The 27,024-nt window shown below is 38.0% G+C and overlaps 2 protein-coding genes across 9 annotated transcripts in view; one reads left to right on the top strand and one right to left on the bottom strand.

Annotated features, from left to right (window-relative positions):
- Positions 1-27,024, bottom strand: part of DOP1A (DOP1 leucine zipper like protein A) — a 65,356-nt gene that overhangs the window by 25,273 nt on the left and 13,059 nt on the right. For 3 of the 7 annotated variants that reach the window (XM_072330837.1, XM_072330842.1, XM_072330839.1), the window contains exons 5-19: positions 25,630-25,819; positions 24,999-25,097; positions 24,383-24,482; positions 21,454-21,563; positions 19,293-19,401; positions 17,507-17,627; positions 16,737-16,856; positions 11,258-11,372; positions 10,861-10,890; positions 10,225-10,458; positions 7,438-8,062; positions 5,932-6,206; positions 5,129-5,281; positions 2,084-2,184; positions 569-828 (exon numbers count right to left, since the gene is read on the bottom strand). In XM_072330837.1, the coding sequence (XP_072186938.1) occupies positions 569-828; positions 2,084-2,184; positions 5,129-5,281; positions 5,932-6,206; positions 7,438-8,062; positions 10,225-10,458; positions 10,861-10,890; positions 11,258-11,372; positions 16,737-16,856; positions 17,507-17,627; positions 19,293-19,401; positions 21,454-21,563; positions 24,383-24,482; positions 24,999-25,097; positions 25,630-25,819 (2,642 nt within the window). The remainder of the gene's footprint in view (positions 1-568; positions 829-2,083; positions 2,185-5,128; positions 5,282-5,931; positions 6,207-7,437; positions 8,063-10,224; positions 10,459-10,860; positions 10,891-11,257; positions 11,373-16,736; positions 16,857-17,506; positions 17,628-19,292; positions 19,402-21,453; positions 21,564-24,382; positions 24,483-24,998; positions 25,098-25,629; positions 25,820-27,024) is intronic. The other 4 variants (XM_072330843.1, XM_072330840.1, XM_072330844.1 and 1 more) reach the window with 2 other exon arrangements.
- On the top strand, positions 12,648-16,703 carry LOC140249369 (syncytin-2-like). Of its 2 annotated transcripts, none has more exons than XM_072330851.1 (2): positions 12,648-12,927; positions 14,512-16,703. In XM_072330851.1, the coding sequence occupies exon 2, from the start codon at positions 15,033-15,035 to the stop codon at positions 16,368-16,370; it is 1,338 nt and encodes a 445-aa protein (XP_072186952.1). In that variant the 5' UTR covers positions 12,648-12,927; positions 14,512-15,032; the 3' UTR covers positions 16,371-16,703. The 2 variants fall into 2 exon arrangements, with proteins under 2 accessions (XP_072186952.1, XP_072186953.1); XM_072330852.1 differs by having other exon boundaries at positions 12,648-12,923; positions 14,512-16,670.

Below are 27,024 nucleotides of genomic sequence, written 5' to 3'. Positions count from 1 at the left end.
CTTCTAATTATATAAAGTCATGATGAATAGATCTTTTTCCACTCGATAGCAGAAACACATTAGAACGAAAACAATATGTCCATGTAAATGAAGCAAGATTACTTTAGTACTAGACCTTAGTAAAACAACATAATTCTCTCGGGAAAAATAACAGTCATACCTACTCGTGATTTAATTTAAAAAAAATAGTATGTTGCTAAAACTATACAATAAACAGAAAGATCTTTAAACCAAACCAGTATGTTTTCAGTCAGCTCCACATTATTTGTTCTAATTCACAAAAGCATTTCGATTCTTTGCTAAGCTTCTACTGAAGTCTGTAGGATATAAAACATGCTTTGCATGAGAACACGAATGTATTGCCTAAATATATTAGGGCAATTAAACTTCAGTAGTACTGAGGACACCTAGATTCAAATTAAAAAACATGTATAAGCGCACACATAAGCAGCAGTCACACTTTATTTGGCTAATTATGCTGCACAAAATCTGTATTTTAAATATCTTACGTAAATAGCAAATGAAAAAAATAACTAATGAACTTTGTAGAGTTTTCTTTCTTACATACCATCAGCACAACTGAACTTCTGCATAAAGTGCTTTTCATTTTCTTCTTCAGGGTGACAGGGAGACTTAGTCCAGTAACACTCAGCCTGTACTCGCTGGACAGAAACTCGTTGAGTTTTTGGATGAAGAAGCAGTAGGAGCAAAGGCTCAAGGACCCTTGCAATATCATGTCTTTGAAGTACTTGATTTAACCAAGCCTGTCCCACTGACCAAGTAGAACCATCCAAGCTGTTAAGGCTGTCCAGCATGATAAACAGAGATCTAGAACAGGAAGAAGAACAAACTTCACATATTCTGTACTATGTAGTATAATCTTGTTTGAATTGGATACATGACAAATCTCTATGGAACATATTCCAGTATGCTTTCCCTATAAAACACTATTGTCTTTGGAACTCAAATTTCACAATCCTAGGTTTTGCATTTTAGTCAAGTCTATTTAAGAAACTGCTAGGAAAAGCCAGTAATAAAGTCAGTTAACACAGCTCTTGCAGTAACAGTAGTATAGTCAAAGTATTTGTTCAGCTTCAGCAAGGTTTGGTTGCATGCAGATACTACCATAGCACAAAATGATAAAATGCTAATTCACACAGCTGCATGAAAAATAAGACAAGTTATTAAAGGAACTTCTCTTCAAGATCCGATAGAAGTGTATTGGCATATCAGTTCTTCCTACCATCATTATTTTCTTCTTTTTATAGTTTTAGCTTTTAGTACCCTTTCCTAAATTGGGGAAAAATATGTATTTACATATATAGGACTCTGAATTTTACCAACTGTTTCACATCCTCCAATGATACAAGTTCAAAAGCTCTCAGCTAAGTACAGAATTTATAGCTACTTCTGAAGTGAGTCACGGAATCAAGGCAGAGATAACCCTGTTGATCTGCTTCCTACAGCTAAGCATACACTAGAAAAACCAAGTAAGAATCTTCCCACAATATTTATTTTATCTGAGGAAGATAAGTCCAGTTTGAAGTCCATATCATTCAGTTCTTTCTAAAGTAGCGTGACATAGGTAGAATGCAAAAAGGAGATCCCTTGCTGTCTACGTGACACTTCACACAAATCACAGATTAAACAAAATAGCTTTTATTTCAGTGCTAAGTTGCAATTGTTCTTTAGTGTTCTTATTACTTTCTGTTTTCATATTATTCATCTTTGTGTACTTTTTTTTTTTTTTTTTTTTAAACTAGATCACAGTGAGAACTTATATATTACATTCAATATAGAGTGAACCACATTGGGAATCAATGCAATACAATACTACTCCATCCTACTTTACAGCTAACCGAAAAGCTTAACAGTTTATATAATCATCAAAGTAGTTTGCTGAACTTTTTATTTGCTTCTTTTTAGGCTCTCAGTTACACCATATTCCACAAATGTTTTAGCTCTCAGTTACACTGTATTTCATACATGCTAAAGATAATATATATATACTGCTGCCAGTATGACTTAGTTAAAGTAATTCTGCCTCAAAACTTTTAACTGGATCACACTTGCCATCACTAACCTGTCAAAGGTACGACCAAAGGAAGATGACTTGTTAATATGTAGGTCACGAGTGAGATGCCACAGCACTGCAAACTTTGCATGAGCTTCCATTCTTACTTTCTGTGAATTAAATTATAAGTTAGATCTATAACAATTTGGCAACCCCTGACAACAACTGGAGAGAACAGGTATAGAGCAGTCTAAAATATACCAAGTAGGTATTTTTAACAACTTTATATATTCAAATTCTGCCTTCTAATAGTAAAACCAGTAATAGAGAACATATCTTTCCAAACAACTTCAGCAACATTAAAGATTGTCTTCTCTCTTCATCTTGATCTTGTCTTAGTTTCCAGGTACTCAGATCATTTTCAAGCCATGCTTAATACACTAAACCTGAACAGTACTCTCATGACTTACATGCCTCTGTTTTCAGTTAGCTTATCTGTATCAAAGCTCTAGTGAAGATAAAGAGAGAGCAGGAAGAAACATACAAACTTTTTAAACAGGAAAACTCAACAGAAGCAGAGTGGCAGACAGAAAAAAGTACTTACAGTTAACCAGCTGGTAGTGTCTGAAATCACAAGATCACACACAGTAACCAGGGAAACAAGGGAACGAAAATACACTGGCAAGGGAGACATAAGAATTCCCTTGCCACATCGGATAGAGTTTATCAAGAAGACACCAGTTTTCACTCTGGAACTCATAGTTTTGTTTTCGACAAAGAAAACATGATTACTGCAGCAGATGACTTCCAATGACTGTTAATAACTTGGAGAACATTTAATGGTGAAAATGGTATTAAACTAACAATCTTTATGCTTTTCTCTCTTCACTGCAGCTGATTAACAAATGAGTTATTGAGGAAAACTGTAAACACAACAGTGAATGCCACACCATGATAAGAACATATGGGTAAATCTATGAAAAATAGCTTTGTTAAAGAGACAAGGAAGCTACTAACCAATTGCAGAACTGAACAAGCAAAGTATGAAAATCAGGATGGTTATACTGAAAAAAAAAGTCAAATACAATCAATATCTACAGTCACACAAAACTTTTTGCTAAAACTTGCTGAATAAAGGGAAAATTCCACTTCCGCAAGGACTCCATATAAAGCCTCGCAATCCAAGCTGGTAAGATATTAAGTTACTCTCTTCACTTTACATTTAGCAAAAATGACTGAATGACCCACAACAGTTCACAGACCAGTAAAATAATTTAACCTATAACTCATTAGCAGTTTCATCAAAATGCCAAGCTGTGAACTGCAGTGCTTAACAAACTGGCTCACAACTGCTTTTGTTGACCTGGTTACCCTGGTAGAAAGGCAGAAAGGCAACATCATCTAAATGACACAGCCTGACAATTTCAGTGCGTGTAAGCAAGGAGTGACCTATAATTCAATCTGCTGTGGTTGTGAACACAGGTCATTTATTATAGAGTTTAGAGCACTAGCTAAAATGACAGCAAAACAGAAGCTATCATTATGATAGCCAAGATAATTTCTAAAAAACAGCCAGCAGTGAATCAAGCAACCTCTGAACAGCAAAAGAAAATGGGAGAAATCCACCATGTTGGATCAGGAGCAAACATGATAACCTGCGGTAGCAGAACAAGAGTAGGACAAGTTGCAAAACAATAACCAAACATCTGTCACAGAGACAAAGAAGTAGCATTCTTTTCACTGAGAGGTTCTGTTCAAATTGCACTCTACAGCTGTTTACAGGAGGCAGTGATGGAAAATAAAGACCTTCAAGGACAGAGAAGTTTTAGCGGCATACTGAAGAAAGGCACAAAGACAAGTCAGATCTCAGGTGCCGTGTCACTTTGAGAGGATTAGGCAAGCACCACACTTCCCATGGACAGATGCAAAACAAACAAACCCTAGCAATTACTGTCACAGCGGTTTAGCAGACAGCCTGTAAGAACAGGCAAATGTGAACATTCAGCATTCAACTCTTTCAGTGATATAACTATAAAAGAGAGGGGCCACATAACCATAAAGAAGACTCTTCAGTGAGGTTATCTAGTTACTATAACTTCCTTGCTTCCTAAAAGGGGAAAAGAATCTCAAAGGAAAGCAAATAATTAATGAAGAGAAATGTCAGATGAAGCTCAGACAGCACAGCTCTTGGGATCTGCATGTAAATTACACTTAAAAGCTACTCTTTTCTCTGATATTTACATTTATTCTTACAGAAAGAACCATAATCAGATAATGCATAAATGGCCAGAAAGACAAGAAAAGAAACTTCTTGCTGCCAAAAAAAGAGAAAGGATATGACAGAAGTGATACAAGGCAGAAACAAATACCATCACATGCAGCAGACTTACTAAGCTTCTCAATGAAAGGATAAGAACTGAAAGCAAATCTCACACTTCACATGGAAGACAGTGACAAACAGAAAGGCAGTTAAGGAGGGCACCTTGACCCAGAGACAGGGATCCACACAGTGCTATATTAAGAGAAAAGAAATTAAAGTCGGAGACAAAGCAGTTACAAAAAAAAACTTTATTTTTTCCCCTCTCTTTCTGCACATACTGGAGAGGTAAAGAAGGAGGAAAGCACAGGTACTACTTCAGACAAATTATTAGAACAAGATGCAAGAGTCAGATGAAATAGGAAAGAGTATGCCAGAGGTCAGAAAAAAGAGGTGGTAAGGATACAGCAAAACAAAGGAAGCTTAAAATTAAAGAAGCTGTTCAGGGAAAAAGAAGATGTTAGAAGAAACTACCATTAAGAACACTTCTTATACATTTCTGAAACACCAAGACATCATGAAAATGGGGATCAGATATAGAGATTAGGTTAAAATTTCTTCAAGTGAGAATGTAGGAAAGAAGTTCATGGTGTCAGGGTGGAAGAATCCAACTCTCTGCATGTAAAATAAGAATATTTTTAACTTTTAAAACAAACTTAGCAACACAATGCAACATTGTAAACTACCAAAGTTTATTAACATCCTCCAATGAGGTACCAAGTCCATTTTCCAAATGTATTTCACTAATATTAAACATATAGTTAAGCCATCTTTCAGTAATCACACAAACAACTTACCTTGTCTCTATGAGTCAGCTGCTGACTAATAACATCTTCGCAAATGCTAGAAGATGGAACGAGGTTGTGCAGCTGATAGAAGAGCTCCACACTCTTCTGATGATGCTGAGGAGTTCCATCACCCAGCTGGTCCCAAAGAGTTAAAGCTATATGCTTTGGACATGAAAACAGAAGTTGTAAGAAAGACAAGTGAATGAGTATCACGCCTTATCTTTTTTCTGAACTGTGCTGAGTTCTATGCAGTTACGGGCAGTATATCTGATGACTGCATATGACAAAGAGGCAATCCATAAAACTGTTCTAATTGTATGAAAATACGCAGCTATTTGAAACACTGCAATAGCTAACCATACAAAGAAGTCCTGTTATGAGTCAGAACTCACAGGTATCTCCATAAATAAACTTCCACTTGAATATAATTAACTGCATAACATACCCTGCTCCTGATTTACATTTGTAATTTTCAAAAGGTAATCAAAAATGCAAAGCGTGGTTTACCAGAGTCTTAAATGATGTATATCTATCTCCACTTCATACTTTTGTTTGTTCAATCAGCTCTCATTTACATTTTCAAAATACAGATTCAAGCAAGTGTTTTCACCCAAGCAGCCAGTAGAACAATCACAGTGGGAAAAATTACTAAATATATTCATTTAGAAGTCAACACATTACAACTGTTATCAGAACACTCAGCAGGGAAATCTTGTTTATCAAATTAAGAATGACTAAATGACAACAACTGTCAGTCCTCATCAGTCAAGATAAAAGTATAAAGTAAGCATCAGTGAGGTGCTGTGCCGTACCTTAAAGAAATCTGTCTTTTCAGCCATGTATCTCAGATTGCCTTGTGTAAGTGGAGGTCTGATGACCACAGCCACTCTTCCCTGGTTAGGACTAAGAGGCTGAGCTGTTTCCACATTGTTCAAATTCTCTCCAGTGACAAGTGCAACAGACTGAGTCAATCCAACCAAGTCCATCACAAGGGAAATAGTTACACCTTGAACGCTGAAATCGCTTGCTTGCTTGCAAGCGTTCATTAAAGTCTGAAGCCACAGTGGGGGCTGCACTTGTTCACAGTCTGAAATAAAAAGCAGATGCATAATAATATAATAATATTCTGCCAAAGAATTTAGAGCAAAAATATACCTAACAATCCCACATAACATTCTACCACTTAGAGATACAGATGTTGTTTTGAGATGTTGTTTAAAATGGATTTGAGTCAATTAATAATAGCACACTTATTTGAGAAAATTAGAATGCAGCAAATTTTAATTACAGTTATATTCTCTCAAGATTAATTTGGCTCCTTCACATAAACAGATGACTCTAACTATTGATTAAAGGCAATTGAGCTATCATCAATATAACTCAAAAGCATTTTCCAAACTTAGGAACCCTTCAATAATAACAGCTTCCACTACAGTAAACAAACATTGCAATGAAGAAAAGGCTGGTGTGAATTACAGGAACTACCTTCTCCTGTTTTCTACCCTGCCAGCAGCAGCTATAGGAAGCAGAACTCTCTAGGAAGCTTTACAGTCCCATTTCCACTGCTACTCCCGTCTGCCATTGTGCACAATTTATGTTCACATCTGAAGCAAAATCAAACCCCTTCAGTTAACTTCAACCACATGCAATTCATACACACTTCTTAAAGCCAAACTGTATAACAGACTCCAAATGTGAAAGCTCAGATGGCAAACAAGCAACACAAATTAAAGACACTTAGCAAAGTGAACGGAATTCCTAGAAGTACTGCCTTCACGTTCATGATACACAAGTTACTATTCAAGTTTTATGGGCTTTCTCCTTTGAAATTCATATGACAATGATGATCAGAAGTGTACAGAAACATAATAAGCAGGTAGCTGATATTTCAAGGTTTTCTCAGTCATCTGCCACAACACTCAGTTGCAGGCTAGTACTATTTGAAAACAAAACAAAACACCAGACCATTAATTACATATTTCAGGGTCACATTATACAACATTATTAAAAGACATTCCTAGATTTCCTTAGTAAAAAGGAACACTTGAAAGTCTGGATCCTACTCTCAGGCTTCAGTTTCTATAATTCACATTTGTTATCCCAATTCTAATTGCTTTCAAATCCCATGGCAGCACTGTTCCTGAGTAAACCTATGAAGAAAAAGTTCAGCTTTCAAAAACCAAACAAACTGATAAAAAAGGAAACGTTTATTTCTGAGAGGAATTGTAAACAGTAGCACACACAAAGAATTAACACTATTACTTTAAAAACATTTTGAGAGGAAGAACTTTAGAAATGAAGAACAGAGTCCAGCTTACCAACTTCAGGCTTGCCGGGATGTAATTCTGAAGTACGGTTTCCCTCAGCAATGTAAACGGGAAAGCTTGAACATTCGAGATAAAGCTGACAAGCAGCAATAAAGGCAGGAAGGTATTCTTTTGGTGAATTTTTCTTGTTCGTTTTTTTCACCTTAGCATCTCCTTGTGGTTCTCTATCCCATTTTGTGGTCTGTCCTTGCTCTCTGGCAGGGTCTGCAGGAAGCTCTGTCCCTAAGGGTTGAGACAAGGAATTGCTCTGAATGATATACAGGTTGATAAATCTGGTTAGAAACTGTTGGACATACTCCAGACAACACTGCATTGCTGTCTTCTGTATCGTTTTCCCACTTCGAGATGCTGTTCCTTGTGTTACTATGGAAGGAGGCTGTACAACAGTTTCCTCAGATCCTACAGTTGATGCCGTCTCAGTCTCTGAGGACGTGCTACCTATAATAGGAATGCCAGGTGCACCATGACCTTCATTTAGTGCTCTGTCAATGTCATCAGTAGTATCTGCCTGGTATTGTACAAACTCTGTAAATCCACTTTCTGATGATCGGCTGCTTGGAGGATTTTCACCATCTTCAAACACGTCACTAGGATTCTCAAGAGAAACTGATGGCACCTAATTAAGACAGAAGTTAAATAACCAATTATAAACAGTCATTCATTAGTAAGAAAATATTTGTCACAAATGTATCCCCTGGTTTTTCATTCTATTCATGTAAACACGTTTTCTGCAAAATAACGTACATTGTGCCAAGAGCTTTTATGCGCTCTTTCAGTGAACTTGGCAGACCAAATGATAAAAAAGCAACTTGAAATGCACTGTTGATCAAGCTTTTAAGAATGGAAGTGATTACAATATGAAGAAAACTTTCAAAGAACTCTGAAATGCACATACACAGGTATTATTTCCTTATAATGTGTCATAAACCAAAATATACATACATAAAAGAAACACCCTCAATTCTAGCAGGAAGCAGAAGATCGAATGATGGTGCCTGTGGTCATTTGAGCTGGTAAGATTCTAGTAATACTTTAGATTTTAGCACTAGCTATACAAGAACAACAACTACTAGATTTCTTATCATTGGGAAGGCAGGATCAATTAGTGTCATGCGACATCACAATGACATATTGTCAGACTAATAATAATAAAAAAGATGAGCTATGCATCTGTAAATGAAGAATAACAGCTTTCATAATCTAAAAAAACGTTCTTCACACTTCCACAGTTATACCAGTACATTCACTTTGCATTACAAATTGTCTATTAAATTTGGATGGAATCTTAATTCTTAAATACATGCAGTTTAGCTTCCTTCCTTTTCTGTATCTATACTGAAGTCTGGAATCTGGGGATCTCCCTCAAATAAAAAGTTATAATTACTGGAGAAAAAACAAAACAAAGCAAAACACCCTTTCATTTAAGAACTATTTTTTCTTTTTAAGTGGAAATGGTTAACCACCTCCAAGAAACAAGATGGGCTGCTCCAGATGCAACAGTTCTTCATGATGCATTACATCTATCAATTCTGTATCAGTCCAGTACATATGCATAACTAACGAATAAACTCAAAAAGATCCCACAATGGCTTTCTGTGCTGCTCTAGCCCCCTGTAGCCTTGTTGGGAACTGCTAGCACAGTCTCTATTTGCTGGTGAGCATGAGGTGAATAGAGACACAGTTCAAAGAATTACAGAACTGTAGGGGTTGGGAGGGACCTCCAGAGATCATCGAGTCCAACCCCCCTGCCAAAGCAGGTTCCCTACACCAGGTCGCACAGTTAGGTGTCCAGGTGGGTCTTGAATATCTCCAGAGAAGGAGACTCCACAACCCCCCTGGGCAGCCTGTTCCAGTGCTCCGTCACCCGCACTGTAAAGAAGTTCTTGCACACATTCTGTCATGGTTTTGCAATTTTGTAATTTTGCTATCAGTATTCCACATCATAACATCATGATAAAGCATGGATAATTTTAACAAATGTGCTGCTCACAGAAGAAGACTGCATGTCCCAGAGAACATCACGGTCAGTCACATGACAAGGACTCTATATAATCTCACTTCGGTGCTGGACTTGCTCTCTTGAATCCTGCCTGCCAGGGAGGGAGCGTGGGGGAGCATTCCAGCCATTTTGCCTAGAGTTACAGTAGGCCTCTCGGTTTCGAGACTCACTCTCTCCTATTTTACTTGATTTGTTAGCCTTAATTCCAATTATATTGTATTATATTGCGTTATCCTTTATTCCAACATAGTATTTAGTAAATAAGTGTGTCTCCTTAGATCGTTGCCGCTGTTTTCTTTTCCTCTTGGGCTAGCAGCCCATTCCAGGCAGACTGTCCCCTGTCACGGGCGCAGGTAGATTTTAGGTTACGTGACAGATTTATGCAAAACTTCTCATGTTCCAGTTTCTGGTCATTTCCCCTTGTCCTGTCACCACAGGAATTCTTTTAAGTCCAGTTATTCTACAAGATCAGACTACTGAAGTGCATTACAACTAGAAACAGCTGTTTTAGTTAATTACTCTGAAACACTTCCAAATTAAAAAACTATATATATACACATGTTATATTAAATCTAGGTAAAAACCCTTAAGAATTAAGGCTTTTTACAACAACAATGTAATTTCTTTTGATGATCCAAGTTTTATATATATTCCTGTATATTAAGCTAAATCTAATGAAAACTAGGTAGACCAACACCGACTCAGAAAATCCACTTTTCACTGAAGGAAAAGAGACAAACAAAAAAGCACCACTTTTTTTCCCCAAAATAATCACTTACCTTTTTATTTTCCCATTCTTTGATGGAGCTGCTGTGTCCACTAGGAAGCTGCAGTGTACCATCTACACCCGCAGAGAGCAGAGGAGGTTGAACCTTACTAAGGATCTTTGAGCAGAGTCTGAGAGAATCAGTAAGCTCAGACAAGTGCAAAGTGTGAAGATGGCTCGTCAATGCAGAAATCATTCTGAGCAACAGCTGAGGCAAGTGCTCTGTCTGTATTTCAATGTAAGTCTCCTGAAAAAGAAATAGTACATCTCAGGTGTTGTTAACACAAACTCCACCTTAAAATTATTTGCTATGACAATGTTACTTGCCATCTGATTAACTGTGTTCTAGACGCATTGAAAATAATAATAATTAAAAAAAAAGGAAAATGAAAGTCTTTAAACTGAGAAGAAGAACTACATACTTACAAAAATTTAGAAAATTAACTTTACAAGTGAGTAAACAACAAATACACTTATTTTTTTTCAAATTATACATCATGCTCGCTACGTACATGTTATAATGTATTTTAATAAGACTAAATAATACTATTATTTTAATAACCTTAATGTACAAATTTAAGAACGACAACAAAAGATAAACAAAAGTGTAAGAAGTATAAATAAATGGAAAACAGGCTGATTGCCATACCTGACACAGCACTCTCATGCTTCTAGTAGGCTTTGAAATGAGAAAGCAAAGAATTGAAGAAAGACAGTATAGAAAGCAAAACAGTTTCAACAGACATTGCTACATTAAGCAATGCCAACAGATGATACATTATCATGACATTTAAAGGAGTCTTAAAAGAAAGTCGCATACCTAAACTGACAAATAAAATTACAGAAGACTATGCTTGTAATTAATACAGTGCCATTTTGAGAAATGAAACAGAGGACAAACAACAAAAAAAGTCTCAGGTATAAACATCATAACTTCATTTAAATATGCCCAACAACTAAATAAATTTAACAAAGCAGATATGCTACTTCCATAGACTTTAAACATACAGCATTCCAGTATCAGCAACAAATATAGCAGTTCTTACCAAAGACACTATATCCAACAAAAAATCCACTAACAAGCAGAAATTTGTCAGGGGTAACTCAGATTGTTCATTACCACCTGCAGGCCCAGTTTGAAGTCTGGCATGTAATGTCCTCCTGTAAAATTCAAACAAAGTTTAATGTCATTCTTTCTCCTCTTTTATTATTTATTATTGTAAGTTAATACAAAGCTGTGCACAGGAAAGACAATCCTTAACAGAAAAAGGAGAGTTCCTCACTTGACCCCACTGTGGTTTCTACTGGAACTATGCAACCATCCTTTAACCGTAGAAGAGGCTTTATTCATAAAATAACGAAATGCAAGCTGAAAATAAATTGTATTTGTACACCACCATTTACAGAGACATTTTATGCCACAAACATGGTAACCAATAATAAAATCTATCACTGGCCCTCTTGGCCACCTTGGCACATTGCTGGCTCACATTCATCAGCTGTCAATCAGTGACCCTAGGCCCTTTTCCGCCAGGCATCTTTCCAAATGCTCTTCCCTCAGGCCCATAGCATTGCATATGGTGGCTGTGACCTAAGTGCAGGACCTAGCACTGAGCCTTGGTAAATGTTCTGTGACTGGACTCAGCTCATTGATCCATCCTAGTTGGGTTCCTCTGCAGTGAGGAACCCTCAAGATCAACAGCCCATCCCCACATCCGGATCCAATAAAAATGTTAAACAAAACTGTCCCCAGCACTGAGCACTGGGGAATTCCACAGGTCAGCTGCAACTGAATCTAACTTCAGTCACTGGGACTCTTTGGGCCCAGTCAGTGCGGCAGTTCTTTTCCAAACTGTACACTTTTCAAAGCAATGAGCAGCCAGCATTTCTAGAATACTGTGAAAAAATGTGTCAAACACTGTACTAAAATTCAGGTAAACAACAATCACAGCCACTTGCTCATCTATTAAGTGGGTCACTTTGTCATAGAAGATAATCAGGTTAGTCAGACTTACAACCTAGATAATTACATTTACATTAGGTTAAATTCTATGAAGAAAACAAAAAGAAAAAAATGATAAAATGTGGAGAGTGTTTATGCAGAATGGCTTCGTGAGAAAGGACATGATGAAACTCCATTAGTTAAATTGTAAGAGAAGGTATGTGACTGGAGGCAGCAGCTGAGGAGAAATCAGGATGTGAAAGACAGGATATGTAGCTCAAGACAGAATATGTAGCTAGAGGCAAGGACGGCCTAAAGGGAAAAACAAGATGTGTAGCAATGTGTAGGCATAGCTGTGAAGAAAAGTAACCATAAGGCTAACCACAAAGGTCAGATGAAGTAATGTATAACCCACCAATCCTGAGCTTTACTTTTGCAATATGCATGAGCTTATTACTGATTGTATAAACAAGATGTTGTTACACTTAATAAACGAGACCTGTTGACCATGATAGCATGAGACTCGTCTCCCGCGGTCTTTTCCAACAAATGGCGCCCGAACAGGGACCTTCTTCTGCTAAGTAAGAAGAGACGTGATCCTTGCCAGGGAAAAAAAGAGTTGCCACAAACGGGGACTGCGTTGGGTTCGGGTCCCGCAGCTAGACGGACGACGAAAGAGCCGAATTTGGGGCTCCGCGTCTCGAGTGACCACAGCGGTGGGCTCGACCGATACGTGCTGCCGAAGCCTGGAGGGCTGCAACGACGTCGACGTAGGTAATCATGGATAGGCAAGCAGCATATGATTTATTTACAGCTTTCCTTAGGCAAAGACAGTTTAAGGGGCTAGAATTATTTTCTTGCTTTTTACAAAAGCGTATGGTTAAGGGGATAGACCTGCAAAAGGAACTCCCCGAGTTATCAGCGTACGGATATGCTAAAGGGTTATTTCAAAATCCGCATTTGGTGCATGATCTTACTGAGTGGCATAAAGTTGGAGATGCAATTTTTCAGGGAATGATAGAAGGGGAGAAAATGGCTAAAAAATGCGGAAAGTGGTGGCGTGTGGTTTATAATGATTTGTTGCGATATCAGGAAGAAAAGACAGCGACAGAGCAAGCTAGTGTTGTGCAGGGGAGGAATAAGAATTATAGTGAGTGGTCAGATTGCCCGATGCCCCCTGCTGCGTCCACCGTAAATTTGCTGCCGGCCGCCGAGCCTGCGTTGCCAGTGGCTCCGGAGCCGAGTGCCCCATCTCCGCCTCCAGGCACGTCTGTGTCAGACGAGCCGCCTGCATCCACCATGGCGCTACAGCCGGCCCCCTTGACCCCCCTTAGCAATGAGCCGCTCCCTGGGGCAGGGACTGACCTAGCGGAGGCCGTCGCGCGGGAGCGGAGGGGGGCCTGGGCTGCGCTGGCTCGGGCTTGTTTAGAGGCCGGGGATGGTGAGGCGTTGGAAGCTGTGCAACAGATGGCATTTCCGGTGGTGTATGCACCTAATCCTGCAGGCGGGATACAGGCTACTATCACTGCGTTAGATTGGAAATTGTTGTCACAATTGCGGTCTACGGTCAGTCAGTTTGGAGTAAAAAGCGAGTCAGCGAGACAGATGTTGGATTATATCTGGAGTACTCAAGTTTTGTTGCCATCTGATTGTCGGGCTATAGCTAGGCTGATTTTTTCGCAGCACCAACAACTGCTGTTTAATGCTTATTGGCAGGAGATGTGCCAACAGAGCGTTTCGATAGTTAGGCAGCCGGGAGATCCCTTGTATAATGTAACCGTTGAAGAACTTTTAGGGGTGGGTCCTTTCATCCGGACGGGGGCCCAGGCTTTATTAGGGCCAGTTAAATGTAGGGAGTCAATGTATCTGGCCAGACAGGCTACGTATAAGATCAAGGCACCCCTGTAACCCGACACCTCACAATGTGTTTTGCAGTCATGGGAGTATGCAAACAGTTAAAAACAGATAATGGCCCTGACTACACGGGTCAAAAGGTTCAAAGGTTTTTACAGCAATGGGGTGTTAGGCACATTACGGGCATTCCGCACAATCCGCGAGAGGGCAGGCGATAGTTGAGCGAGCAAACAGCACCCTGAAAACTTATCTTAAGAAATTCTCGGAAATTCAGGACGTGCAAGAGAGGCTCTCTAAGGCGCTGTTTGTATTGAACTATTTATGTATACTGGGATCCTCAGACTACTCTGCAGCTGAAAAACATAGGTTACAGAGCCCAGAATCAGAAAGCATCTCAACGAAGAAATGTGGGTTAGGTATAGATGTTTGAAAACTGGAGAATGGAAGGGCCCTGCAAGAGTGCTTTATCTAGGGTGAGGCTACCTTTTGTTTCGACCCCTACAGGTTCCGAGTGGATCCCTGCTCGTTGGACGAAGCCAGCGAGGCCACCACATCCTGGAGAACACGGTGGACGTGGATGAGTGTCTTCAGTTCGGTGACTGCGGAGCAGTTGGAAGAGTGTCTCCTGCTGCTTGAGGAGCCACTCCGGACCTTCCTTCGGCATGTTCAGTCAACAGTAACTGAGACATTCTATGGTCCATATCTCAAACTGGTGCGAGCGTTAATGGACTTACGAGGACCGATTCCATCCATTCGCGGGTGTTGGGGATGTGACGCGTGCGCGTAGGCTGTAGGGCCCAAGTGTTGCTCTGTTGTGGCGGTTGTGGAAAATTGGGCTGGTATCCACAATTGACCTTTTACGAACCACACGCTTTGTGGTGCAAAGAGTGTCGGAAGAACTGGTGGTCGCAGGACACAGACACTGAGGGGCTAGAGCAAGGATCAGTGGCCCGTGTTTGCTGGAACCTTAGGCATTGGGCTAAGAGAGCCCAAGCTTCTGGAAGGTCTCGCATCATAAGCTACCAATGTGGCCTTGGAATCAAAGCTCTTGGGGCCTAGCAGCCCTAGGAGTACTGGTTTGGCTGCAATGCTGTGGTGCATTTTGGGCTCCTCCACAACCTAAGGAAAATATCTGGGTTACGCTAGCTAATAAGACAGGCCAAGATGCCATATGCTTAGCATTATCATCTCCTGGCAACCCCTTTTCCACCTGCTTGGTAGGTATACCCTTGGATGCTTCTCCGTGTCCAGAAGGTGTCCCGCCTTGCCAATCCAATGATACAAAGGGCTACGCAGACAATTGGGACGTGTACATACCCCATTTTCCCATAGCCCCCCTGGAACCACAAGAATTGGAAATTCTAGGATCGGTAAAGGCCGATTGGTGTATATATTTTAATTGGACCGGCAGTTATCGAGTTGGACCTGACAGATCAAAAATCAAACCAAGAAGTGTAAATTCTAGCCTGCTCATATATAGAAATCAATCAGTATGGTGTAACTATACAAGCACCAGTATATCTGTCTCATCTAACAGCCCTATAACACTGCCCTACGGAGTGTTCTTGATATGTGGAGATCGGGCTTGGGCAGGAGTCCCCTCTAAGATAGTAGGAGGACCATGTACATTAGGCCGTTTAACACTGCTTACTCCTAATACTTCCATGATCCTCCAGATTCATAGACAGCACTCCAGGGTAAAAAGGATGACTCATGCCTTTACAACAGACTGTAAAGATGGGGTACAATTTTGGTCTACAACAGGAACAATATTTGCCTCTATTTTTCCAGCTAATGTTGCCGCTGCTAAAGCATCAGCCATGCTGAATGGTTTGGGCTGCTGGCTAGCAAAACAAACGAATGCCACTTCAGAGGCATTGTCTCAACTACTGATGGATGTGGATTCAATAAGGCATGCTACACTCCAGAATAGAGCAGCAATTGATTTCCTGTTATTAGCACAGGGGCATGGGTGTGAGGAGTTCGAAGGCATGTGCTGTATGAATTTATCAGACCACTCAGTATCTATACATAAGCAGCTACAAACACTGCACACGCTAACCAACAATTTGCAAGTAAATTCTGGCTTTGGTCTTGACGACTGGCTTAGAGGCTTAGGTTTAGGCCCTTGGCTTACTTCTCTGCTACAGCACTTGATCACAATCGGCCTGGTACTGATGGCCATCATATTAATAGTTCCCTGCCTCTTTAAATGTTTGCAAAATGCACTAATGAGAATGATCGACTCAAAATACAATGCCTCCTTAGTTGTTCAAAAAGAAAACGGGGGAAGTCTGGAGAGTGTTTATGCAGAATGGCTTCGTGAGAAAGGACATGATGAAACTCCATTAGTTAAATTGTAAGAGAAGGTATGTGACTGGAGGCAGGAGCTGAGGAGAAATCGGGATGTGAAAGACAGGATATGTAGCTCAAGACAGAATATGTAGCTAGAGGCAAGGACAGCCTAAAGGGAAAAACAAGATGTGTAGCAATGTGTAGGCATAGCTGTGAAGAAAAGTAACCATAAGGCTAACCACAAAGGTCAGATGAAGTAATGTATAACCCACCAATCCTGAGCTTTACTTTTGCAATATGCATGAGCTTATTACTGACTGTATAAACAAGATGCTGTTACACTTAATAAACGAGACCTGTTGACCATGATAGCATGAGACTCGTCTCCCGCGGTCTTTTCCAACAATAAAAAGAGATAAAGTATTATGTCCTACCTACAACACTCTTCAAACCAACGAGCAATGTAATCCCACATATAATAAGGCTCAAAGGAATTAAACAGAAGATTGGCAGTTTTGATCAATTCTGCTGTTTTCTTGTTTTCTCTCAGTTTGCTAAAAGAAAATAAAAGGAACATTTTATATTTTTATGCTTAATTTCTGAGTTACTTAATCACACATCACGTTTATCCACCAACAACTGATAGTGACAAATCACCATCTCCCCCAGCACCAACCTAGGGTTCAGTATACCAGTAGGCTCTGTACACCCATGTGTCTATATGGTTGCCAGCCTTCCTGTCATCACTCCCTTAGTTGTTCCTTCCCCACTTGGAGCTTCCCTATTCTGCATTTTAAGACACTTCTCTGAAAAGTTAAAATACTTTGCATACTTCTCTCTATCTTCAATTTTATTCTGTGATAAAGCCCAGCATAATACTGAATTTAGGCTGTATCAAGCCATCCTTTTTGTCACAGAAAAAAAGAAAAAAAAAAAAAAGAAAAAAAAAAAAAAGGAGTAAATTTCATTCTAAATATTGGAGGGAAAAAAAAAAAAAAAGGAACAAAAAAAAAGAAAAATAGAGATACCCTTGCAGACCTTAGCACAGAACACAGAAGTTGCAATTGCTATCAATGGAACCCATATTAGGAAGAAAACAAGGTCACAGGCTTTGCAGTCATGGCCTAGATACAGCATGCTTTCAGACACAAAAGGCTTTTTGTTTTGTTTTTTAAATACAAAATACCTTCCACATATCATTCACCTGCTTAGCTGCGTGTGGTCTTTGTTGAAAGAAGGCTCTGCCTGAAGCTCCAACTCCGTTTTGCACTGTGTATATAATGTTCGAAATACTTCAATCAACACATCCTCTAGGATGGCAGGGCCTAAAGAGAAATACCAGCAATTAGAGAAATACTTGTAAGTTATGCCACCACAGCAATTTACATGTGACACTTAACAAATCATTAAGTACCTGTGGTTAACAAAGCTAGAAAATTCCTTTCATTCAAATTCATAAACAATGTAAATTTCAGAGGGTTTTTTTTTTTTTTTTTGGTTTGGTATTTTGCTTTCTAGAAGTAAACAGGCAATTGTAATAACCAGAATTATAATAAATCACAAGAGATTTTTTTTTTCCCCATATATATATATATAAAGACTGCTTGAGCACAAACACATCTAGTTCAGAGGCAAAATGCATTAGCATAGCACATGTTCAAGCAGACTCTGAGGTATTATTAGCTCCATGTAAATGTGACTTCATAGATTCCTAATCAGAGCTGCTTTGGAATACCTGCTCAGAAGCTAGCTCAAGTTGTTAATATACAAAAAATATGCTCAAATATTTAAAAGCAAATAATGCAAGATAAAATATTTTGAATATCTTCCTTCTAAATCAAGGCATGTTTTGTTTATTTCCAGATAGAAAGATGAGATTATTATTGTTTTTAAATACCGACACCTTTAAATCTGAGCTAAATTCTGAATTTCAGAAGAGTAAAAATGGTTAACAAACAACTCCTTTGAGATTAGTTGATTAATTCAAAAAGTGATGCTGCTTGAAATATTTGCTTTCTGGTCATGCTGCTCAGCCTCATTTAACTGCCTTCAGTGACAGAACAATCATCGAGTCAAGTTGAAATCTCACTAGCTTCTTCTGTGCCACTTTCATAGAATTACTCAGGTTGGAAAAGACCTTGAAGATCATCAAGTCCAACCGCAGCCTAACCATAGTACCCTAACTCTAACAACCCTCTGCTAAATCATATCCCTGAGCACCACATCCAAATGGCTCTTAAACACATCCAGGGATGGCAATTCAACCACCTCCTTGGGGAGCCTATTCCAGTACTTGACTACCCTTTCTGTAAAGAAGTATTTCCTAACATCCAACCTAAACTTACCCTGGCGCAACTTGGCAGACACAGAAAGTTCTGCTAATTTTAGTCACCTTTGTGACTGTTGTAATAAATAAATAATAATAATAAAAAAAAAAGCTTAATCATTGTCAGTTCTTTATCTTGCCCACTTTCACTCTCAGTCCTTTGCACTTAACTGGCTGAAAGTTGCATCTCAACACTTGAAACAGTGGGAAAAAAAAATAAAACATAAAAATCAAGTAACGCTTCCTTACAGATAATTTTGAAATTAGGTGTTTTGTTGCTAATATCTCTGATCTCTACGTGTACATCAGCAGAACGAACAAAATATTCCCAGAAGCAACACCTGAGATTTAAAACAGTAAAATCACTATTTGAATAAAGAAATGAGAAAGATCCTATTTGCATTTCTTTCTACATGCCTTTATTTCTGCCTTTGACATTAGCTTCCTGTTCCTTGTAGTGAATGTAGAAGAAAATGCATTTGAATGAAGATAAACCTAACAACCACGTTAACTTACTAGCTGGGAAGGTCTAAAAAACCAGCTGATATTAACACTATCATTAGGAATATAACTTTCCTTTAATTTGACCAACAGAAGAAAAAAAACAGTTATGCAAATTCATGTAAAACAAAATAAAGATGAGAAGTAGTAAAACCAAAATTACCCAGTTCAGGCTTATCCAGCAAACTGATAAGAATTCGAAAAGGCTTTAAGTCTTGCATTAACGTGCTTTCTTCTCCATTTCCATTAACTTGTAATATTCCAGTCATGGCCTACAAAGAACAATAGCATAATAATAATAAAAAAAGAAAAATCAAACAGAAAACAGTTTTTGATGAAATCAGCAGGGTTGCATATAAACGGAAAATTCTCAGTACTGGAAACTATTATCTCCCTGCATCTCATTGTCTCGAATCTTTAATATTCTCTCAGCTTTACCAATGAGATAAAATTCTTATTCACAGAAATATTAACAAGTATATACTAAAAGTCAAAAGAAAATAGAGACTGCCCAGTAACATATTCTAAATAGGTAACATCGCACAGTTTCTCAAAAATAAAAAAGACAATAAGAAAAGTAATGAAGAAGTGGTTGAGAATGTACGGCAGATAGATGCAGAATTTAAGGAACAAATAACATAAAAATAGTCTGTCCATCTAGCACACACATATCTGTGTTGTACATCACCTTCTTGACTAAGTTGAAGAGACAGTAACGACAGCTTCAAACAGAAAAACTGAGTTTCTACAATGAAGCAGTTTAGGGTACAGGCTGTAGAATTAAAAATAACCCAACTAAACTGTTACAGATACAGTTCAGTTCTTTCTGCTGCTGACATTATTCTGAGTTGAAAATTATTTATTTATTTATTTACATCTGAAGAAGAAGAGAAAGAAGGGAGAGAGGAAATGAGGCAGGAAAACAGATTCAGCTTTTATATCCATTATAAATCAGGTGGCATCAGCCAGTATTTTGAAAGAGAAGTCGTCTGCACCGCAACATGCCTTTGGAAGGTCAAAATTCTCATTACATTATCTCAGTGAATAAGATGGGAGGAATAAAAGAATCTGAAGACTGATAGAGAAGGCAGCAAAAAAGATTAATATTTTTGAAGTCTTCTGAAAGGCAGCAAATGGTTTTTACAAGGCATATGTGATTCATATTGTGTAGACCAAACAATTGCTTTTGATGTCACGGAAACATTTCAAAGCAAAAAAAAAAAAAAAGACAGTGATCTTCATTGTCAAAAACTGTCACTTCCCACTCCAGTGCAGCAGTGGGGCCTGCTTAAAGAACTAAACTAACAGAAAAGCTTTTATGACACTTAGACACACAGACAGATTCAAAGGGACAATCAGAACTTTCTAACAAGTGCTTAAAGGATCCTAAAAGCCTACCAGATAGAAAGAAAATTGTGAATAATTTCTGAATTAGAGGCAGAAGGATGACAAAAGAAGGATGAGAGAGTACCAGCGACATCCTTGCTTCATTAGAATTCAGGTCACTTTGTCATCAGTAAAACAGCAGATGTCATTAACTTCATTTTAAACTGGAAGTGCTAACTCTCCACTGGATCTCGCCTTTAAGTAGTTGAGAGATAAATATGCTTTTATCAGCAAATCATTTTGAAATCTTCACTATAACTCCTATACATAGTACTGCAATTCTTACTACAAGAAAAATTTCAACATTACCTATTTAATAAGAAAAAATCTACCTGATTTGAAGGTCAGACACAGTACCTTGAAAGACATCTGTATCCTCCCATTATTGTGAGAGAAGGAACACCAGTCCTTGAGACTAGGTAAACTCAGCACATTTAGTAAGGCTTTAAGGGTCAAACAGCATAACAGTCAACTTGCTCAGCTATTCTTAACGATCAGTGGACCAAAAAGACCTTCTCCTTGCATAGGGGGGAAGAAGATCCTTTGTGCCCAGGCCTTCTGAGTAACTTTATCTAAATAATCAAAATTTTATGATTCCCAAAGCAGAGGAATTTTCTGAACCAGTGTTAGTAAAAATAACTCCCCAGCTCTGTCTTTTTACAGAATAAACTTCAGTGTGTTGGGCTTATAATCAAATATGTGTGCTGCATTCATGGAAGAATAGGACAGACAAGAATCTAATATTTGTCCTGATCATACTGTCATTTTAAAGAATGATATTATCTCATACTTACTATGTTTTTCACAGAAGTGATTTCAGAAGATGAGGACAAGATACCACAGTAAGACAGAAATTGAGATGTCAAGTCAAAAGACAAAGATAGTAATTTTGATCAGTACCTACTTGTATGCACCATGATAAAATATTGTATGCCTACCTGGACTAACATTTCCTTAGAGAAAGTGTTAAAATAATAAGTAGCATGCTCCTCGGGATTGCTGTGCCGTGTACTTCTGGGTCCTACAAGGGCACCATTATTATCAAAACCTTCAAGCAAACAGAAGACAAAGCAAATAAATACTTGTCTCTTACTAGAATATTTTGTCAATTTCTTTAAACTACAAATCAATACACTAGCACTGATAACTTACCAAGATGATGTCCAAGTAATGTCGGCAAGAGAGAGATGATTTAAAAGAGTTTAATATAGGAACTAATTGATACTTCCATACAAGCAGATTGTACACAAATTACAGAATTTAACTTCACACAACACCACCAATCAAATTACTTATCACACAAAATTAATAAGAGTTCAAAGCCTGCATAGTTCTAAAAAGACATTCTAGGACTATATCTTGTAAGAATATGTAAATAAGAGAATAAAAAAATTCAGTATTTTAAATATAAAGAGATAATCACTAAAAACACTCTGATATGACTAAAATACCTATGCAGAGAGAATGTTAGCCACCTATTAATCATTCATATTCCAGAAAAATCAACTTTATAATAATAAATCTAAAAGATAAACTTTCACTTTATAAGATTTCTAGCTTTTCTTTTACCATTTTTATTTATTTATTTTCAGAAAGGCCTGTGGAGAAAAAATGTTGGTCAGAATCTTTCTCCATTCCTCAGTTTTTGTTCAGAATTGACAAGAGAAAAAAAGCAAGGAAGGAAAGTCTAAGAAGATTAATTCAATTTAGCAGCAACTTAAAACAACCATTGTTATCAATGGTTAAGCAAGCCTGTGTTTAAAGAGACAGAATGCTGTATTTAAGCCTAGAGACTTACAAAAAGACTATCTCTAGTTGTAAAATAATAAGGAACAGCCAAAACTAGAATTAATCTCATGAAGAATATAAGACTTCAGAGTCCTCAAATATAGCTGACTCCCTTACACACACATGCAAAGTAGCACGATATATTAAAAAACAAAAACAAGCAAAGCCATATTGTCAATTACTCTCTTCAAAGATACACAAAATGGAGGCACCAGCAATTCATAAAACAGGACCAGAAAAATTCATTATGAAACCATTTTCTGATGTTTCAGTATCTTTCTGTGGAGATGGCTGTAGAAACTTACACACTGTGATTTTAAAAAAGCATGAATTGTCTTCTTCAATGACAGTAGATGATGCATCCAATCCCCCAAACTTAGCTGAAATGTTAGTACAGTGCTTAATTTGGGAATTATTGTTCTCTACATTGGATAAAGTAGGTATCTGAATGCATGATTGTGCATTGAACTTTCATTCATTGTAAGACAAGCAATTTGCAAGTGACTCAGAGGTCATTAAGGCATGAAAACATTTTAGTTAGTTTATCTAGTTATATAATGGATTATTTCCATCTGGCAATAAGTTACGTGAATTTAAGCTACAGTATTGTAAAATAAATAAACTTTTTAGTTCTATAAGCAGTAAAACAAAAATACAGATTTTTATTTTTTTTTCCATATTAATCCATTAAATCCCTGCAAATTCTGCAACAAAACTAATTCCCTTACACACAATTTTGCTGACCTCACCCCTCCCTTACTACCTTTAGTTCTCTCTTTCATGTTCTCTGACTATTTAATTTAGACTAATTGCCCACAAACTACCTGCCTTTCATGCCATATCTACAGCTGGGAAATCAACAGTTGCTGGGAATGTCTCTGAACAGCTTGAGAAGCTCACATGTATTGGGCTGGTGAGCTGGAAAGCTAAACAAAAAAGGTAAAAGCAGAACATGAAACAGTCTTCCCTCCATTTTCCCTCCACTCAGTCTCCAGATTCTATGATGCTTTTAAGAACTTACAGGTCAGAGGTGCTGACTTAAATATTAAAGTGTTCTGACAGTGATCACAAAAAATAACAGGCCAGCTGCATGCAACCACTGATTTCATTTGCAAAAAAACAACAAGACTGAATAAAAGTAATCCAAATATTTTTAAGTTTTCTTATTTGCTAAATATACCCAAAGTAGTTACTAAAGTCTTCCAAATACCTCTTCTTCTCATCTATCACTCTTTTGTGGCTGTCAATTGCTTTCATATAAAAGAATAAACATGTATTATATTAGTAATCTATCATTTAATAGAGGTGGAAGTGTCTGTCATGTCATCAGTCCATTTTAACTCCCAAAAAGGCGATGAAGTTCTACATTAGCACCATGAAGGCCAATTAAAGTGATTGGTGATTTGTTAATTCAACCTCACAAAGATTTAGAATCATAGAATGGCCTGGATTGAAAAGGACCACAATGATCATCTAGTTTCAACCCCTCTGCCATACACAGGGCCACCACCCACTTAGACCAGGCTGCCCAGAGCCACATCCAGCCTGGCCTTAAATTTAATAAAGCTTGAAGTTAAGGTTTGCACATTCAATCCTTTATCAATATAGTATCAACACATTTTGAAATGTTTTACTTTCATCCTGTCATAGTTTCATAATTTCTGCTTTTGATATTCATACATATAAAGCCATGACACATCCCTTCTTTCCTGCTAAGTTCCAACTGTCCAATGCTGCAATGCCTGTTATCTCTTCTTCCGCTGTAAGATTTTAGGGAGACAAAAGTTTCCTTTCCACTCATGCAGGCCTATTACACTGGGCTTTCTTCCTGAATGAGGTCCATAACCACTGACACAGGAAAATGCACAAACAATTTATGTAACAGGAAATAGTTCCAGAATGACATTCCACACTGGTTATGCCAACAGAGAAGGACAGTGCTCTTCTTCCTAACAACAAAAAAGATATTTCCCTTTTCCAATAACCTTTTTCTCCTTAACACAAAATGCAGCCAGTGGACACATTTTTCTTCAACTTCCAGTCAATACTAAAACAAATTACCTAGTAAAACAAACCTACCCAGAAGCCATGCATAAAGCCTTCGGTTGAGTGACATATCCCTGCGCAGTACTACATGAAGGGCTGCTGACAAAATTCTGATCATGTCGGGACGTGTTGCCTGAAGAAGTTAGAAACATGACTCTAATTATGAAAAGTAACACTTTCTCTCATCTAGCAGCTTAGCGTACACAAAAACAGTTAATTCCATGCTCCCAAATACAGTTATTATTTGAGTAGACTCTTAGTAACAGTATGCACTCTTTATGAACTGCAAAATTGCTTGACTTCATTAACCACTCATTTTTTTCTAATTAACAAAAATACCTTGTAAAACAATCCTATGAAGCAAATTACACTAACATCTTGTTTGCAGATCAAAACAGGGCAAATTAAAAGCTCCTGATTAGGCATAACACTACATTGGGTTTGTGGGCACAAAAGTTAAAAGGTAATGCATAAAGTTAGAAAGAACAAGGGCCAAGACCATGACATGAGAATAACCAAACCTATCAGAGCAACTCTTACACATGACTCTATTCAAGCATGGAATAAACCATTAATAAATATTTCTAAGTACTGCTAATAATTAAGCAGTTGAGTCTGTTAATTAGTATCTCTTATATTAATAGCCTACCTGGCTCATATGAAAAGGGAAACAGAAAAGTATAAGGTCCAGTGTGCTCCGTTGTACTAAAACACTGGTATCTTGCACTGATGTGCTTACTGCTTCCACCTAAAGTAACAGAATTGTTCTAAGTAGATGTAAGTGAACATTCACAAAATAAAAACAGTTGCTTATAAATACAGCGATATGTATAATATAGTTATTTGAAAATAATTTTAAATAGTTAAACAAGATAAAAACAGGAATAGTTATTTTTTTACCACTGAGGAAACACAATCAACAGATTCCCTGTACTATATAAATACTAAACCTTTGCTCTATAATATTAGTATATTAAAGAACAAAACGATATTATATATTCTTCAGAAATACAAAAAGCAACTTTTTTTAACTAACAATTAATGAATAGACAGGTTTACGTAAAACCTAAGTATTTCTGAAACATTAATTCAGCTTTGCAACACTTATCGTACCCCAAAACATCAGATTATTAATTGGAGATATAACAAATAAATACACATTTTTTCTTTATTTTCAAAGACTATATTCAAAGATACAGAAGGCATCTAAGCTACCCTGGATGTATGCTATTACATAACCAAGTCTAACACCAATTTTATTGGTGTCAATAAAACATTACCATTAATTCAATATCACTGCCAATTATATAGAGTTGATCTTCCATTGAAAGCTTCCTATTCAAATGTGAGAGAACGTAAGTGATTCCAGGCAAGCGAACTGCAGGGCTTGTAAGAAGACTACCCCAGAGAGCACTATAGAATGCAGACTGATCCACAGCTGAGGCAACCTTCTCCAATAGCGTGTTTGTTCTGCAAAATAGAGTTATCAGGTGAATTAGGTCATGCATCACAATCCTCGCCTCTATCCCCAGTTCTAATAAATAAATAATGACTTCTTACAGGAAGACTAACATTGTATTTTGGGTGGCTGATCATGTTCTGAAACACTAAATGCAACCTGGACACAATGATATAACCCAGCAAGCCAGCCTGGCTTATAAGATGCTTCTGCTTGCCTACAGAAGGTCCAACTTCTCCTTATGTTCAAAGAGGTCTTTTATCTGCTACTTAAGGCAACTGTTGCTAAAGACAGAACAGGAGAGCACAGCTACTCAAGGATACAGCTTTTGTTCTCTCATTCCTTGCACCAAGCATTTCTGGCAATAATAGGGCATAACAACTGAGCATTCCCATCCATTGCCCTCATTTCTGCCACCTCATGTGACAGCACCTTCACACAACTATGACAGACTTGGGAGACAAGCTGAGCGTAATCGAAACAATGTAGCAAAGAAGTAGCCCCTTACCTACTGAAGTATGCATACCAGCTACACTGTATCTAAAGGAAAGAGGTACAGTTACAATTGCACTTCACGTACAAGTTGTAAAATCCCAGCGTCTGGAGCTCCAAGCAACTTTCTTGGAAATACTCAGAATATGCAAGCACATTAACAACACCACTAACACAAAGACTTGGAGCACAACTTATCCTTTGTTTTGTTAAGATCCCAATGCACCAGACACTATGGCCAAGATGCCCAGAAAGCCTAAGCCCACTTAAGGTAAGAACTATTACCTCCTAGACCACTCTGCTCAAAATATATTAATAACCTATGCAAATAAGCAGATCATCGCTGTCTGTCTCTAATGTAGGTGTCCTAATGATAATTTAGATATGGTAAAGAATAAATCTTAACAATAGAACCTTGGGCTGTGCATCCTGAATTCAGTTACGTATTTTAGACTAGGACTAATACTGCAAATACAACTTTGGTAGAAATCCATGGGAAAGAAACAAGAAATACATTCACAGAACCCCAGAATGGCTAAGGTTGAAAGGGCCCTGTGAACATGTGGTCCAGTCGCTGCCCAAGCAAGGATGCCCAGAGCAGGGTGCGAAGGACCACATCCAGACAGCTCCTAAAGAGCAACAAGGAGGAGACTCCACAGCCTCTGGGCACTTTGAGCCAGCACTCCATCACCTGCACAGTAAAGAAGTGCTTCTAGACTTGAGT

This window comes from Excalfactoria chinensis, chromosome 3, assembly GCF_039878825.1.
Source record: "Excalfactoria chinensis isolate bCotChi1 chromosome 3, bCotChi1.hap2, whole genome shotgun sequence".
NCBI classification, from domain to species: Eukaryota; Metazoa; Chordata; class Aves; order Galliformes; family Phasianidae; genus Excalfactoria; species Excalfactoria chinensis.
The sequence above is the reverse complement of the archived record's forward strand: the minus strand, read 5'-3'. Positions and strand labels throughout refer to the sequence as shown.

Coding starts and splice junctions, on each gene's coding strand:
- LOC140249369 (XM_072330851.1), top strand. CDS start 15,033: ATGTGGCCTTGGAATCAAAGCTCTTGGGGCCTAGCAGCCCTAGGAGTA.